The 18,724-nt window shown below is 38.3% G+C and overlaps 1 protein-coding gene across 1 annotated transcript; it reads right to left on the bottom strand.

Annotated features, from left to right (window-relative positions):
* Positions 1 to 2,554: 2,554 nt before the first annotated feature.
* tmem41b (transmembrane protein 41B) lies at positions 2,555 to 15,578 on the bottom strand. The gene is made up of 7 exons (XM_080435457.1): positions 15,346 to 15,578; positions 10,612 to 10,729; positions 8,913 to 9,041; positions 7,813 to 7,906; positions 6,753 to 6,857; positions 6,424 to 6,562; positions 2,555 to 6,318 (listed from the first exon to the last, which is right to left on the bottom strand). Exons 1-7 carry the CDS (start codon positions 15,449 to 15,451, stop codon positions 6,149 to 6,151), a joined length of 861 nt encoding a protein of 286 aa, XP_080291583.1. The 5' UTR covers positions 15,452 to 15,578; the 3' UTR covers positions 2,555 to 6,148.
* Between the last annotated feature and the right edge of the window lie 3,146 nt (positions 15,579 to 18,724).

Below are 18,724 nucleotides of genomic sequence, written 5' to 3'. Positions count from 1 at the left end.
TGACTTTCAGACCTGGAACTGATTTGTGATGGAGGGCCAAAGCAGTGAGGAGGATCACAGTCAAGCAGTTCTTTAAAACGTTTTTGCACCTCTATTCCATTAAATTCATCATCTACAATCCTCTCATATGCTATTTTAAAAAGGTCTTCTGATATAGAGTCACATGCATCAACTCGTAGTTTTACCTTATTATCAGGTGTGGTGTGTTCTTTGATATCAGAATATAGTCTAAAAATGTCCTTACTCCTAGCCAGTGTTTCAATTAGCAGTCCTAGGTCACTATCAGCATTGTTAAACTTGAACTGTTTTCTTACTGTGCGTACGAGGACCTTCCACTCGTCAAATAAGCATAGAAGCCTTTTTTCCACACTCTCTGCCTTTCCGGAGTCCATATCTGAATCCTTTTCCACCATGCCAATATGTGGAATTACAATAAATTTGGCTATGGGAGCAAGTAAATAAATACCTTAAATAAATATAATACCGTAAACAAATACTGCATGTACCTTGGTATTTGTATTGTAAATTCAACACCTTAAGACATTAACAAAAACCTTAGCAAGATATATCCTCACTTTACATGTAAACCATGAACTGAAACACAATTTAGCAGTCCTTAGGCACTACTGTGAAAATGCACAATGTCCGTAGATGTACTCAAACTCACAGTACTTTCCTCGTTATAGTCCTTATTTTTGTTTTCTGACCTTGTGTAATGATTCTTTGTGTTTGAGTTTGTGTAGCTGTTCACCAGATCCATGTAAAGCAGGCTTGAAAATGTAGAGCTGAGATGATGACTCGGAGTGAGAGATTGCACAGCAGTAAAGAGTCCATTTTCTTGTAGGTGTAGTGGCAGGCCCTTGGGTGAAGTTTCTACTGTAGCAGACCCCGGCTGGATAATAAGGGTGAAGCCGACTGATGAGTTTTACTTAATCTTTATTCGGAACCCAACGTAGAAACTGAAAGAAAGCATACAATACATAATCAATGATCACACATTAATACAGTTTCATAAAACAAAGTGCACCATGACATTTGCATTAAACCTATAGCCTACAATATAAACGGTCAAATGTATACAGTGTATAATGCAATGCAGACAATAAACCTCAAACAATAAAATCCAACAATAAGATCAGCATCAACCGTGAACAGTAGCCTACAATTGACAGACAATAAAATGACAGTCACCTTGTTCCCTTTCCAGCTCGGTGCTATAAGTTTGCTTGACCATGGCATGTCCAGTTCCAAAATGTCATTCATGTTTGTTTGTCCGTCCTTTCCTTGACCATCCTTCCAGGTCCTTTAGGCCGTCCTTCCTTGACCATCCTTCCAGGTCCTTTAAACAAACATTTTGTATACTGGTCCCATAGTGATGCCGTTCTCACTCCTCTACCACTGAGTCAGTTTAATTCTACTGCTGCAGGCTGGATACCAGGCTAGCTATCAGCAGCCTTATTTGTCAGCAACACAGGTGAACTTAATTCCAAGTAATCAGTGTGTGTCCCTGTGAGCAGGAAACATCTCAAAATAAAAGTTTTCGAGACATGACTTTGGACAGGAAGCCCTTCAAAATAAGTGCATGTGGAAACCCCCCCCATGCGGGTCCGCTACACTGTACTTAAGTACAGTTTTTAGGTATTTTTTGTTTACTGGAGTATTTCCAATTTTCAGTAGGCTTACTTTTACTCCACTAAATCTCAGAGGCAAATACTATACTTTTACTCAACTACAATTATTTGACAACTTTAGTTAGTTACTTTGCAGATTTACATACATTAAACACTTCAGCCCTATATACATTTCGGCCATTTGAAATAGCTGAGCTACAAGCTCACAGTGTGTCGCGATGCATTGTGAGCTTGTAGAGCAGCTATTTTTTATAAATTTTATACATTTGAAAACTTGTGAAACGGGACATTCTGCCTAATGAGTACTTTTACTTTTGGTACTCTAAGTATATTTTGATGCCAATATTTTGTATTTTGTTCAAGTACATTTTGAATTCCATATTTTTACTTGTAACATAGTATTTCTACATTGCAGTATTGATACTTTTACTTAAGTAAAAAATTTAAGTACTTTTTCCACCACTGCAAAAAGGGCTAGCCCCCCTGGCTCATCTATTGTCCCACTCACACTTGTGGAATTAATTTCTACAAAACCAGTACAAAGTTCATTTGGTCTAGCTCTGAGGACCCCCTAAACCCTAAGTGTCACGGAACCCATGTTGAAGACCCTTGCCTTACAGATTTGTAAACATTTAGCTAAATTTAGTGGAAAGATTCAATCAGATGCACCAAAACATTAACATTGATATGACTCATTTACCAATTTAACCCTACAGGCCTATATACTGTATAGTTGACCTGGGTGGTCCCCAGGGCTCTTGGTCTGCACCTATTTCCCACTACACCAAATCTCTTTGCTGAAAATTTCAGAGAGAAACACTATTCCTCCAGACAGGTAAAATTAGATTTATTAGCCATCTAATCGATTGCAGTTCCCTATACTTCGAGCAAAGCATTTGAAGATAAATAGATTGACAGCTGTATTATGTAAGATGTTATGTTTAATGATTTAATAAATATAAAAAATAAAGCAAATTTCAGTACATAGTTCAGAAATGTACATTAAACTGTTTTTGTAAACACAGGTCATACTGCAGTACATCACTATTCTGTACAACTTAATACTGTGTTTTCACACACACATCAGATAACATAACAGTTGACTTGACAGAGCCCTGTAGTAATACAAATCTTTTCATTCAGGCTGAAAAAAACAATGCTAAATTTGAGATTATAATGAAAATCCCACAAGAGGACCAACATTAAACATTTACTCTTTTGATATGTTTAGGGGGGGGGGGGGGGGGACACTCGTCTTTCATGCCTTAGCAGATTTTGTGAATGATAAACATTCTTGGAAGCTGTATTAATAAGTAATCTTTCTAGCTCCCATTCAAACATTGAGAAATACAAGCAGCATGAACAGTAATTATCAGTCTTGCATGTATCACCATAAACTGTTGCATCATCCTTCGCCCCCGAAAACAAGTCTACATTTTTGGGGAAATGGAAATGGTAAACGTGCCTTTTTTGGGGCAGAAAAGTAGAAATCCTTGGGTTAGAAAAAGCTGTTTTACATCAAATTAATATGCAGTGTGTATGTGCATGCATGTTAACCCAGAACAACCCCTAAAAAAGCAACAGCCAAGAAAATGGACTTCACAAAATGACTGAAAACTTGGGATAAATGAATGTAGTTTGTGAAGTCACAGAATAGGACACAGTGACTCTGTTCCTGAATTAAGATGTTAAAATTGACATTGACAATACAGTAAGACAGAAACAGAAAATGTCTTACACAGACAAATAAATATGCAGGATCTTCAAGAGTCAAGACAAAACAAAACAGCTGGAAATCCATTAGTGAGTACAATTATCAGAATTCAATAAGACTTGTCCGTGTGTGACATTCACTGCATCAACCTTTTTTACATTACATGTCTATTGATCAGTAGCAATAAGTTAACCTTGAACATGAAATAAAAATAAATAAAAAATGATTAATTAAAGAAAATTCAGTAGGCTTTTTTCATATGGGACAAAATCAATCAACGTTAAAGCTAGAATACGTCAGTTTTCTGGTGTCCAATCCGGTCTGCTTCAAATAATTACCAACCAGTAGGTTGTAACCTAAGTAACCTAGCCTGGTAAAGCCCCTCCCTCCGGAAAATCTCATTTCCATTTACAAATGATATTTCCGGAGGGAGGGTTTACCAGGCTATGTCATACCGACGTCGGGGTTGCAATTTCTCACTGGAAGAGTAGGCAGACCACTTCCAACCATTGCAGATGTACTAGTTATATTGCATTAAAATTACCCTACGTATTGGTTAAAACATGCTATTCATTCAAATAAACCCCAGATTGTAGCTTTAAGAACCCAAGCCAAAGTCATTCATCACAATAATGCTATATAGTTAGCACTGGTTAGACTCCAATTCACACAATATCTCTCTTAAAAATAACGTTATTGAGTATGAAGGTAGTTGTAAGAGCAGGATGAGGCTTTTGTATACCTCACAATCAGTTGGCAGTCTTATAAAGGACACTGGTGGGTGATCCACTACATGGAGTTGTTCACTTGCTCTTTCATACTGGCATAGTATACAATAGCATGGGCTGGAGAGGGATGAACAAAACAGACATGCAGTCACACCACAAATACAACTAGATAAGCAAGCATACCAGCAGGTTAGCAGTAAATTTGTTTTGTTTTTTCCGTTTGGCTTATCACTGCCCCATCTAGATTTCCTGGATTTAGCATCGGGAAAGGCTTGTTTTCATAAAATAAACAATTTGAACATTAGTGATTCACGTTTGTGTCTTATCCCTTTCCTGAGTTGATTTACTGAGGAAACAGTCACTTTTCACATTTCACACATCTAGTTCAGGGGTCTCCAACCTTTCATGTACCGCTTTCATGTAGACACAATGTTATGACAGGGGGTGGGTGGACGGACGACGATTAAAATAACCAATTAAAATGCATTACTTCTTTGTCTCGTAGCCCATGGCGAAAATCATATTTGATATTATGAGTTCTCCCTTTGTTTATTCTATATTCTTATTATTTTAGTTTTACGCATCTAAAAATTGTGGAACTGGCCACACCTGCAACAGACCAACTGCACGGCTCACAATTAATTAACATGTTCATCATCAGTTAAGACTTGGAAATTATTAAATAACTTTTCGGGATATAAACATACTGCACAGAGGGGATATGTGCTGGGTTGGGATAATTGCATCTCTGATATGCCTGAAAGGCACGAATGTTGTCATAGTATCTTGAACAAGTTTGTTGTGGCCTTGCATGTTAATATTAACATGAAGCACCTTGTTGAGATGCTGGACAGACTAGGGGGGTTGGCGAGTCTTGCACAATGCGTTGAAATGGGTTGTTAACTACCGTCTGTTGTTTACTTAAGTGCCACAACTGCAACAAAGCCGTAGTGAGAGATAGCAGCGAGAGATCAACCTGAGAGTGGCTGTCCAACAGATACATAATGGTCGCCTATATTATATATCAAGTAAAATAAAACGCCCCTTTTGATGCAGACGGGCATCGCGGACCACTAGACAATGGGCCATAGACCTTCAGTGGTCCGCAGTCCACAGGTTGTGGACCCCCAATCTGGTTTACAAATGGTTGAGCCAAATCAGAGTGCTCAATATCTGGAGCAGCACAATCCCCTTCCGAGGAAGGACCTGCCTGCCAGTCCCACAGAAGAGGAGCGTGATAGGGTCACCTTATTAACAGGCAACGGTTCAGGTGTGCAGATGTTAAACATCAAGTTTAGTTATGATAGTTTTCCCCATCACAATTAAGCCACTGTATAAATTTGCCAAGACAGGCACGAGCATCAAACTAAAAACAACCTAAATCCACTTTCAACCTACTACTTTTGAGTTATTGCTTTTATGAGACACACCAGAAAAAGGTTAAAACTGAACACAAGCATGGTAAAATAAATATCAATAATAATTGGGTAAATAAATGGTTTAATCTAAGATAAATGTTTTGATACTGTATATTGCTGCTAAATCAATTGTGGCAGACAATCTGATTTTAACACTTTTTTGACACTACAGGTCAGGTGACATTTCTAACCACAAGGTGAAATATGTGATTCCCAATCAAATGCAGGCAATAGAGAAAAAGTAAAATAATGTGCTACTTGAAAAATGCAACTGGCAGCATATTTATCACTGTGACAACCAATATCAAACTCTATAAACAGTGCCTGTTTAATTTATAATTTTAGATATATTTTCTTCTATTTACAAGATGTGCCACAATACTATATAAATATAAAAACCAAAAACAAGCAAGGAGGGGCCAGCTTATACTGTACTTGGTGACACAAGTCACGAGGATCTGACCACATACATTTTGGATGCAGCAGTGCTCAATTTGCCAGTGGTCACAGATTCTGTCTGCTGTATCACCAGCAGCTGTTTGTGATAATAAGGCAAGACAAAGCAATTTGAGTGACAGCTGCATGTACTGTTCCTGAGCCAAGGACAGGGGAGGAGGGATCAGCCGGACAGATGAGGTGCTCAGCGGTCTGATGATTCTACTCTAATTTCTGCTGCAGTTTTCTCTGGAAACAGACAGGCAGTATGGAGAGCACAGCTAGTACGCCCAACACGAGCAGCGAGTTCCAGGACACTGCCTCCCCAGCGGTGGTCAGTTTGTAAAGTGTTGTACCTGCGTTGATTGCCACAAAGGATGGTGGAGCAACTCCTGCAAACAGCCAATAGGAACACAGTGATGTAATGATACAGTACAAACAATACTCACACAAAGATGAAATCATAGAAAATGACTGAGTCCAAATACTGGACTTACCAAAGAAGGTTCCAAGGAAGAAGACCCCCAGAGGCACACCGATCACAGGCGAGGTGATGTTGATGAACCAGTTGGGGAGAAAAGGTGTGATTCTCAGGAAGATTATGTAATTGATTAGATGGCCTCTATGCTTCTCAACCTATTAAAAAAAAGTAATTAATTAATTGAATAACATTTGAAAGGAGGAGAGGCAATGATGGTGTAATTAATCTACAGCAATATCTAGAATATCATATTATAGTCAGGAGAGGAAATTATGACAATGATATCTTAAGATTGCAGCAATTGTTCCAGTACTTTCAATTTTCATTTTCTATCAAAGGTTTTACCTGCTGAGACCATTTGTGTGCTCTCTCTGTGAGGTATTTGTAGACCACAGGTCTCCCCACCAGGTATGACAGCAGATAGCAGAAGGACGCACCCAGTCCAGAGCACTAACAAAACAACACACAATGACTGACTGAAGGACAACATACTTTTTTGTTGCACCAAAACCACTCCTTGGGCTAAAAACGGCCATAGCCATCCTTTTCCAGGTATACTTTTTGTGTAAAAAGCCCATTGAGATTGGGCCGTTTTTAGCCCAAGGAGTGGTTTTGGTGCAAAACAAATGCTTGCAATGGATTCAGAATCATAAAAACACCCTAGTTTGACACCTCACATGCTACTTAAAACAGAATTAAATTTAGATTTTTTAAAACCAAGGTTATGGTGGGTACCCCAACTTTAAGGAGCTGTCAAAAATTATCCTAGGGGGACTGCATTTCAGTCTTTGTGAGATGTGTTACTAGACACCTTTACAAACACATTGGTGAAGATTTTTTTTGGTAAGGAATTTATTCCAAGATTTTTTAAATATCCCCTGACTATTAAAGGTAGAAGGGCTCTGTGCTCAACAGGGACAACTTGAATAAGAAAGAAAAATACCTGGGCACTCAAATAAATTACTGGAGCACCCGACTGGGTCCGCACGTTTTATTACTTTGCAGGGGTGACCACTAGGTTTAACTCTGATTGGCGCTATGTGATGTCCAGCTATGTGATGTCCAGAAGGTGGTCACCAATTTCACTATAACACCACCATGCTGGACGGAGGAGGCAGACATTTTTGTATTGGAACCTGGCTAATGACTTCTGGCAGATATAGCTTGTGCTAGACAAAGGATATATTGACGTAATGTATGTATGTATGTGAAAGTCATCGCTGCTTTTCTTTCTATGTGAACTTGGGCTACATTTATATTACAAATTATTTGTGTTATGAGCCATAGCTGATCACAATTCTACACTATACACAAATAACACAACTGGATCAGAAAGAGTATGCTTTATAACTAAAATTATAGTGATAATAATGTTTCACATATTTTCTCTACTGTCCATACTCACCAGGCAGACTAAGAAAAGAGCTAGAGGGAAAGGATAGAGATATCCTGACAGGATGCTGAGGAAGATAGATCCAGGAATTGCAAATGTCTGAAGGCTGATATGGAAAGGTTAAGGTAAAACATCAGCACATAATAATCTGTAGAATATGATCAAAACAGCATTCTCCAGAGTGTTCATGCTTTTTGCACCGTCTCTACGGAACTAATATATACCCACTGGCTAACTAATGAATGAAAATAATAATTCAAGGGTGAAATTTTCCTAATAATATATAGATTTGAGATGTTTCTAATAATATATTAGATTTTCTAGCTGCCAGCAATGAGGTAAAAGGTCAGCTCAACCACTTGAACCACAGCATCTACAGTATATTCTGGGGGGGAAGCACACAAGATCGGCTATTTTTGGCTAAGAGATTTGGTGTAGATGAAAAAATAAATAATAATAATAATAATAATAATAATAATAGGTGTAGATGGAAAAAAGCTGTCCAAGTACAGAGCCAACTCAGGTCCAGTTTACGAAGTCTAGAGCATTTAAGTGGTTAACTCACTAACTCTTGGCTGTGATTTGATCAGCTGCACTTGGTCTTGTGCAGCATAAAATGATGCATATCAACAAAATATAAAGTATATAAAAATAATCATGTTAATAATCATGCTAATATTATGAACTCCACTCACTTTTGTGTACTAAAGGCATTTATCTGTAAGATTTTGTCTGAAACTTTTCAAGGTACTAAAACAAGTCAAAAGGAAATCCAACATTATTATTATTATTATTGTTTATTTTTTCCATTTTTAACAACTTACTTTATTTGTGTATGACGTTAATTTACAATTACATTTGGCCAATTACCAGTCAATATGCTCAAGGGTTTTGGAACAGCTTGGAGACTAGAACAGTGGCATAATGCGACACATTTAGTTCATCTCTACTTTATTATAGGGCCTTCAGCAGCCTAGCCTTCAGGCTGCTGAGGAAGCTTAGATTACCAAGGGGAAAACATTGCTAAAGCAAAGAATACAGTTTAATAAACTAGGATAACTTGGCTATTACTCTGTCCAATGGTCCTTATATTTGCTTTGTTTAAAGGATACAATATATATGTTGTGAAGTAGGCGATCAGCACTTGGGTGTAGTAAGTGTCTTTGTATTTGGATAGGACTGTTCCCAGTGCTTTGGCATCGTCCATGTCTCTGGGGATCTTAATCTTCTCCATTTCATCACTGAAAAATAAAATAATCTGTGATCAATTCTTTTGTTCTCAGTTTTATTTTCAGAGCCAACAGTAAAATCTTTTCAATTGTTTTGCAAAAAAACAAACTAAGGGCACGGCCCCACCGCACTTTTATTTTATCTGTGGGGCGAAATCTGCCAATGCTTTGTCAATGCAAATGCGTGGATTCATGGTCTTGCGTATTTTTTCCAAGAATCCACGCATTTGCATTGACAAAGCATTGGCAGTGGTGGGGCCGTGCCCTTAAACATTTCAGTGTCATTACCATGAGCGTTAAATAATATAATATCTTGCATATTAACACATTGGCTGCCAAAGACGCATATCTGCGTTCTAATTAATTTCTCGCCTGGCTGCCAAAGACGCAGATCTGCGTTCTGCGTTAGACCCAAAGACCAAGGAGATATGATTTATCGAAGATTTAAACTCCTATCCACTTCCTTGTTAACTTAAAACTGAAAAATTCTGTATCTCGGCTCCTGAGTACTTTTTCTTTCAATGAAAAATCTCTGGCAGTCTACAGCAAAAAATCTGAAATAATTCTGGCAGATTAGGTGTTAAATTTAGAAATCATTGTCTCAAAAGTGAAAAAAAAAAAAACTTGAAACACCTGCTGATGCTGCATCAAACATTAAAAGGAGTAGTTCACCCCAAAAATGAGTTATTTTCTATCAATAACACACCCCTTGAAGTAGTGATGCGCGGGTCAGGTTTTTTCATAACCAATAAACATTCCTGAAGGCCTAGGCCTAGGCCTTTTTAACTTTAAATTTTTATCCTGCGATTTTTGCAACCGTTTTTTTTTTCACCCGGCGCCAATTTCCTAAGTGATCCTGGGCGCTACACCAGCGCTACACGAGTACCCGACAGCGTAGGGAGGTCAGGGCCGAGCTCATGCCTCCTTCAATGCATGAGAGCCAACTGACCTTCTTGTCACCTAAAAGCCTAGGGCTTTGTTGTTGTTAAAGGCATACTAGGTAACGTTTTCAACAAAACTAAAGTTAAATTGTATATCTTTTGTGAGTGGCAAAAGTTTCACAACACCCTCTCCATGAATTTCACCCCGGAAGCCTTTTATTTATATATTTTATATTGAACGTGGACTGGGGGGACTTTCCCGGGGAAATGACGTCATCTGGCCGGAAAACGGAGGTGGAAATGCACTGGTTTCCTGTTTGGCCAGGAACTACCGCAACGGTTTCCTGTTTGGCCAGGAACTATCGCGCTAATAACAAAAAGGAAACTCACGCTGATTTTAAGAGAATGTAGGATTAGAAGATCGAAAAAGAACAGAAAAAGAAAGCACAGCTCATGGTAACTAATGCTCCACTGGCTAAGAGAAACGATCCGTAGATAGTATAAAACAATTAAAAGATCGCTTTTTGAAACGCTTCCGGCTTCCGGTGAAAACGAATGGAATTCTGGGTAATCGAGGACTAGGGAAATTGTATGCAGTGACGGTAGTGACCAGCAGAGGTTGCTAAAAATCGTTAGTTGTGAATTTGCATTGTACAACTTTAAGCATTGCAAAAAAATAAAGGATCCAGAAAGTAACTTACTCATTTAGCTCTGGGAAGTTCCTGTAAACCAGATACATAACTGAGGCAGAGCAGGTAAAGATAGCCAGCAGAAGGAGGAGAGACTGGCGTGTTGAACCCGCTACATTATTCTGCGTTCCTGTGGGGAGAACATAGGTCATTTATTTACTGTAACTATCTGGAGTGTAAGAATAATAATTGTGATTAACGATTTAACAACTTCAATCCGAGACAGCGTCTGTGTCATTTTAGATGGTTGTCAGTCTGATGAAGAGTGCAAGCTCTAAAACATCACTAGGCACTTGCAATAATATGTGTCTGAAATGGAGCCCAACAGTGTGCACGTTTTTTTTTGTGGCATTGAACATTGCAACCATGCCATTTAGGCTTTGTTAAACAAAAAATGCACAGGGAAGATATGATATAACTTACGTATGTACCAAGAAATTACTGACAAACATTGGTAACAATAATGAAAATAAATAATGTATTATGGCCAAAGTAGGCCGTATTTAATCATTTTTACTATTGTGTGATAGGAAACGATTGTTGACTATCACGCAAAAATAACTGCGATGATCTCAAATAATTGCAATCAGGCTATTATGTAATAATTGTGTCAGGCCTAGAGTGGACTGCCTATAATTTAAACACTTACATTTAAACACTATGTAACACTATGTAACTTTTTAACAACTATATAGCATATTATGTCCAACAAAATTATAGTTAAATTTTTAAGCAATGAAAAACATCCTTCCATAAATGTATACTCAGGGGGGGGGGTCACTGCTAGGGGCTTGACTGTATTACTATGTACTGTATAGGGGAGACAATGAGGCTCATCCTGGCATTCAAGCTCTGTGTCACACAGGTAGGAACGTCAAACACATAAGAGAGGATTCCCTATTTATCGATTGTTTCACCTGAGGACCGCCCGCCCCTTACACACATAGTGTGGCTTTGAACACAAAACTGTTCCAAAGTATTTCGAAAATAGCCGATCTACAAGCTCACAATGCATTATGATGCGTTTGTAAATCTGCTGTTTCATCTGTAAAGACCCAAAATAGGGACGCCAGGGTTAATTTGGTTAACCCATTAAGACCGGGAACGCATCTGTGTAACCACTTTAACCATTATTTTATACTTTGGCTATTTTTGAAAGATCGTGAAAATTTGTGCAAATCTTTGAGTATATATATGTTTTAAAGCTAACATTTTTAACTCAAATCTTTGCTTCTGGGGGTCCCTGGAACAACATTGAGATGGGGGTCCAAGGCAAAATACATATCATTTTGTACATTATACATAGAATCCCCAGAAGCACATTTTTTTGTTACAAATGATCTACAAGCACACGGTGCCGCGCTATGAGCTTGTATATCTGCTTTTTTGAATAGCCAAAGTACAGTATAAGATAATGGTTAAAGTGGTTAAATTCTAAAATGACAGATGCTTTCCCGGTCTTAAAGGGTTAACTAAGGCAGAGACAGTAGAACTATAGTAGCAAGCAGCCAGTTAGTGTCTTGTGTAATGTGCTGTGACTTTTGCATCACTATTTAGAAATGTCTGCAGGGACTTCCCCAAGAGAGGAGACATGTGGAGAGGGATTAGGTGCAGGGCAGGCCATATACACAAGAGATCAATTTATATAGTTTCACACATATCTATGTGTGTTTGCACATGTAATATCATTACAATTCAAATGCACATACAGTACTAACTAATAATAGAGCTTCACACTGTAAACAACTAATAATACATCTTCATGCTAGTCTTCTCATGAGTCCTATGAATACACTATCGAAATCATGCCAAAGAGAAATCAATACTTTTGGGTTGCAATGGCTTCGTAAGCAAAAGAAAAAGAAAAACAGCTGCTGTGCCTCTCACTCACACACACACACACACACACACACACACACACACACACACACACACACACACACACACACACACACACACACACACACACACACACACACACACACACACACACACACACACACACACACACACACACACACACACACACACACACACACACACACACACACACACACACACACACACGTTAGCAACCATAAATATAACTAGGTAGGTAATGTATAACAGAGCTAGGTCAGGGTAATGTAAGGTCAACCAAGCAGTTCTACAATTCTTTTTTGATGTGACTGTGGTGGGCTTTCCTTTACATTTTCGGCATTCAGCTTTTGGATGTTTACTCGACCTGTATGCCAGACAGTAATTAGTGTCTAACGTCAATCCACCTGGAGGTTTTAAGCCCCGACTCCCAGCTCATAATAACCCTAACACAGAGATCACGTAAACCTTAGCCCCATGATCTGCTGTGACCTCCCTAGTCTGTCGCTCTAGCTCACTGCTTCTCTAACTTTTTCAAAACCATCTGGGCACTAGGGACATGTGGGCACCTGGACGAGAGGGCACTTAGGGGTGGAGATAACTGGCCACCTGGAGAGGTGGGCATCGGGATAACTGGGCACTAGGACCATGTGGGCACCTGGTCGAGTGGGCGCCTGAATTAGGATTCTTGTCCACAAGTGTTTTTTAACTTACACTGGTAAGTGATATTTAACCCACTGTTCTTTTGTGGTAAATGGTCAAAGTTTATCCAACGAAAACAGGTATTATCTCCTGAGTATTAAAATGATGAACAAAGCTCCAGTTGCAAAAGTGGGTTTATAACAATTTGTTTATTGTCATAGAGGCAAAAACCATTCCGTACTCAAATAAGAATAGCGTGACTTACATTACACCAAACACACCTTTTATACAGAGCAATAGGATATACCTCTATTTCTTTAACAATGGGCTTAGACACGCCTTTACTTTCTCACAGGCCAATAACTTCCAGGTAAATTGCATCTTCAGTCTACTGTAACTCCACCTCTCATCAGCTGGCTTTTCAAAGAAATGAATTAGCACAAGACTTTAAAACAATATCTTTACATCAGTTATTATGCAAAGGTATAACTTTAAAAATAGAAACTCATGATTCAATCATTACTCCAAAATTCATGTACTTCAAGAAATGTCCAGACAGCATAGAAATATGTTATGTTAACCCAGAATAATAAAATAAAACAGAATAAAAATGATTACAATGAAAATAGACTTTATGCATGATATCCAATTACATTTCCATGACTATTTATCACCAAAGCTTTATTCACCTAATTCCTATAAATACTTTTGAAGGGTAAACCAAAGGAGATTATTTAGTATTTAGAAGTCATGTTTCTCTTGAATCTACTTAGAGAAAATTGCAAACAGATGATTACTCATTTACATTAGCCAAAATGCTTAAGCCTGGTGCCCTGTGGTTTTTCACAGTCAGTTATTTACGTTCCTTTACAAACCTATTTTTATGACTTCCAACAACTGCTTTAGAGAAGGATACATGTTTTATGCTATTTACAGTGACCACCATCTGTGTTCCTTATCAAAGTGTTTCAGCCTCTGAAGCTTCTCCAGGTGTTGGGGCACCTTTCAATGTAAATGTGAGAACTGACCAGTCCCTTGTTAGGCAAACTCACCCCCTCTTGGCCGGCAGTGAGATTTTAGTGGAAAATTAGTAACTTAACCCTAGTTAAATTATATGTGTTATAACAAAATAACAAAATAACCAAGTATTAATATTTTCGTGTTTAATAGCTACTTTAAGTCCTGGATATACCACACTTTAAACCCCCAAACACAACAACGAGGTCAAAAGTACAATATAAGAGTTTATTTGTAAAAAAAAAAATAGTACTTATGTCCAAAGTACATTATAACAGAGTTTCAAAGTACAATATAAGAGTGTATTTGCCAAAATAGAAGTACTGTTAAAAACAGAACAAATTGGGAAAATGGTAAAATCCCAACAAGAATTAAAGATACCAAAAAGTGGTCAAATGATCAATGTTAGGATAGAGAAAACATAGCTAAACAGGACACAATAAAATGATAGATTTTTTTGTTTTGTTTTTTACAGTAGGCTACTATGTATCTCCACCCCCCCATCATTTTATAGTGTACTGTTCTATTTTTTGGTATCCTTAATTCTTTTTGGTATTTTACAATTTTCCCAATTTGTTCTATTGTTAAACAGTACTTCTATTTTGGCAAATACACTCTTACATTGTACTTTTGACCTAGTTGTTGTGTTGTTTGGGGGTTTAAAGAACAGTGGGTTCAATATCACTTACGAACAACAAAGCAGCATGCTATGTACAGTACAGTAAAAAACAAAACAAAAAACTTGTAGACAAGAATCCTAATTCAGGTGCCCACTCGTCCAGGTACCCAGTTATCTACACCCCTAAAAGTGCCCACTCGTCCTGGGCACTGCCCACATGTACCTAGCGCCCAGATGGTTTTTGGTGCCCATCGGTCCTGTTACCGTGAGAAAGGGTGGAAAACGCTATACCGCTGCCTGTGATGACAACTGTTTTTACTTTTAGAGAGTCCGAGTGCACTGTGCAGATGAATGTTACACGGAAGCGCGTGGTCAGCTGAGTGCCGATCGAGACAGAGATTTGGGGGGGAGCCAGTGTCACAGACGCGGCTAGTAGTAAACCTCGTACTTTAGTGTATGTTTATAGCTGAAATTTGCCGATCTAGAAGCTCACATAGATCGGCTATTTTCAGCCGTGACGCCGTCGTAAGACATAGTATAGAAATCTGGCCATATTATATGAAAGATTACCTTCCCAAACGGCTAACCGTTAGCTCCCGTCGTTAATTTACCTTTCAGTTGTTCTTGTGGCTCGTCGTCGGGATTCGCCTTCGCCTCTTCGTGCGGTGGAGACAGCAGGCATTCTGCCTCTCGTTTTTCTCTCCGTTTCTTGGCCATTTTAGAGCTAGAATTTGTTTCAGTTAAATAAATTGCTAAACACACCGAACCGAACCTGTCCCTGTGTGTGAGCGTTGTTGGTCCTGTTAGCTTTTTTTTAGCGGTGACTACACACAATAACCTTTCAACTTGTCGTCCGAGTAGCAGCATCATCAATAGTGTTGCCAGATCTTGTGAGAGAAATAATCAACCAGGTCTATGAAAACAAGCCCAAAAGAAGCGACACATCTGCACTTTCAACCTAGGTATTATATTTCCAACCTATTTGAAAATAGCCGATATACAAGCTCACACGCGTTTAGAGCTTGTGAGATCTGCTATTTTCAAGAAATCTTGAAATAAAATATGGAATATTTGATTCATTCAAACATTGATTGATTGAATATTTTATTAGCAGTTTGCAAAAAAGCACAGGAGGAAAGTACAGTTCAATACAAGGTCTGCTAAGAGGATTTTAAACCCAAGAAAGCCTATGGCTTGTTGTTTCCATAGGGGTCCTTTCCTTTTTACTCAATTCATCGAAACATTAATGATACACAAATATATACTGTCTACATTACAACAACACAAATGCTCCCTGGCACAAAACATTTATGAAAATATTTGAGAACCACTGGTTAAAAAAAAAAAAAAAAGTGAAGCAAGCCCAAATAAGCAACTACACTTTAGAAACAAGCCCAAAAAAACACAACCCACAACTACCAATATTTACAAGAGACTTTACAGAAAAATAAGCCCAGAGTCGCTTATAATAAGCGAACATGGCAACGCTCCTTGTCGTCCAGCATCATCATCATCATGCACAGTTTTCCCCTATTGTTTTTCCCTACAGCGGCCCCTGGAGTAAATACAATGAATTTAACCTAGCACAGGAAATAATTACATGGACGGGGGGGGGGGGGGGGAGTATCAATCTTGTTTTATCATTGTGGGAATATTGAAAAGTCATGAGAAAATATTCAACTTTGTTGGGGGGGGGGGGGGGGGGGGGGTGTACCGTGCATGTATACTTTACATTACTTACCATTTTTCAAATATAAATATTTGTTTACATTTTGGACAAAATAGCCAATTTTACATCAAGCTGCCCAAATGTCCCTAGTGCCCACCTATCCTCCTGTATCCTCTCAAGGGGCCGGGCCCACTGCCCTGGTGACCTTTATACAATGCCAATAACTAGTACCTAATTACAACTACTTAACAATAACAAGTACTTTATAACAAGTATGCAAACACACACAAATACTGGTTTGTAGTGTGTAGTGTGGATTGTTTGTATAGTATGTTTTCATGTTCACATTTCCACAGGCAGGTGGAATATTATAATTTGTTTCTTAAATCTTGTTTCGCTTGATATAGCACAGTCTGAGGACCATGTCACACCACATTTCACTACACATACTCGTACGAGAGAGTGAAAAATAAACCTTCTTGAATCTTGAATCTCAATTACATTTCCAGAGGTGGAGGTGGTAATTTCACTTTGGAAGTCTTGGAAAGCAAAGACCACCACCCAGCCATTTCTTTATATTCTTCGCTGTCTGCACTCATTAATGTTTTCCTCCTACCACATGCTACTGTAGATGGCTCCTCTGTGTTTAGAACACTCAGTGTCACTGACATAAACAAAAACAGCTGCTATGTCCTCTGCCTCCATCCCAATGATACCCTCACAACTAATTAAATAACTAATTTTCCCTGATGATTGAAGTTTCTACCTATCTACCTACAGTGGCAAAAGTTTGCTTTCATGAAAAACTGAAATTAGAACTCTCTTTAACCCTTAAAGGGCAAGACCACTTTGGTAGAGGTTTGGGTTGTGTAGTTACCTTGCCATGATGTAACTCCAAAGGTGGACAAGAAATCAAAAATAATTGCTCCATTGATTAGAAATTGATCATTCTAAATTTGCTCCTCATTGACTTACATTGTACGGTAAAACAGCTCTCAAAGTCACTCGTTTAGCCCGTAAACGAACACGAACAAAGCTGATTCAGACAATATAGAACATCACCAAACCCAGTACTGTTTGTTTTTTTAATAAAAATGTTAACTTCCTGCTGATTTGACTATTTGAAGATCCGGATCCGCAAATCCAGTCCGGGTTTTCTTTTTGATAAAAATAGCTAAATCAACAGGAAGTTAACATTTTTATTTAAAAAAAAAACAGTACTGGGTTTGGTGATGTTCTATATTGTCTGAATCAACTTTGTTTGCGTTTGTTTATGTGCTAAAAGAGTGACTTTGAGAGCTGTTTTACCGTACAATGTAAGTCAATGAGGAGCATATTTTGAATGATCAATTTCTAATCAATGGAGCAATTATTTTTGATTTCTTGTCCACCTTTGGAGTTACATCATGGCAAGGTAACTACACAACCCAAACCTCTACCAAAGTGGTCTTACCCTTTAAACAATTATTGTGCTCAGATGGTATACTTAATTTGCTGGCAGGTGGTGTCTGTTTCCCTGTACAGCCTGGTGGAGGAGCAAAACCTTTTGGGCACAAGGGACATCTGGGCACCTCGATGTAAAATTGTCTGTTTTGTCCACAATTGTAGAAATATTAGACCTCAATTGTCGAATGTTTAAACATGTTCTAATCATGTATACTTTACTTTACTTAAAAACCTTTTCCAAATATATATATTTTTTTTTAACATTTTGGAAAAAATAGCCAATTTAACACTCAGATGCCCACTATTCCTTGGTGCCCAATGCCCACCTATCCTGTTACACCGTTTCCAGTGAGTGAGTGAGTGAGTGAGTGAGTGAAATGAGATGACCGACCAGCCTGTCACTGGACTGGTGGTGGTGGGATGGTAGCCCAACGTTGTTGGATTAATGACGTTCAGACTTCCTATTTCTGTCCTTTACTGTTGTTACAGACATTGTCAGTGGAACTGTGTTGCTAAGGAACAGAACAGCTTGGGTCCAAGTTTATTTCCTGTCTGCTACTGATATGCACAATTACTCTGCAACAGGAAATAAGCATGATGTGGGACTGCTCTGAGATGATGCACCTGATGCTCTGTCTATTCTGTGCAGTGGTGTAAAGTAACCAAGTACATTTACTCAAGTACTGTAAGTACAATTTTGAGGTATTTTTTACTTTACTGGAGTATTTCCAATTTTCAGTACTTTTACTAGGCTACTCCACTACATCTCAGAAGCAGATATTGTAGAAAGAAAACCTGGAGACTTGACATTCAGTTATCTTAACATCAAAATGGCAACATTGTAATGTTATATATATATATATATATATATATAT

Source organism: Gymnoscopelus braueri, assembly GCF_963280865.1.
Source record: "Gymnoscopelus braueri genome assembly, chromosome: 1".
Classification (NCBI taxonomy): domain Eukaryota; kingdom Metazoa; phylum Chordata; class Actinopteri; order Myctophiformes; family Myctophidae; genus Gymnoscopelus; species Gymnoscopelus braueri.
Note: the sequence above shows the minus strand (reverse complement) of the source record. Positions and strands in the feature narration are given on the sequence as shown.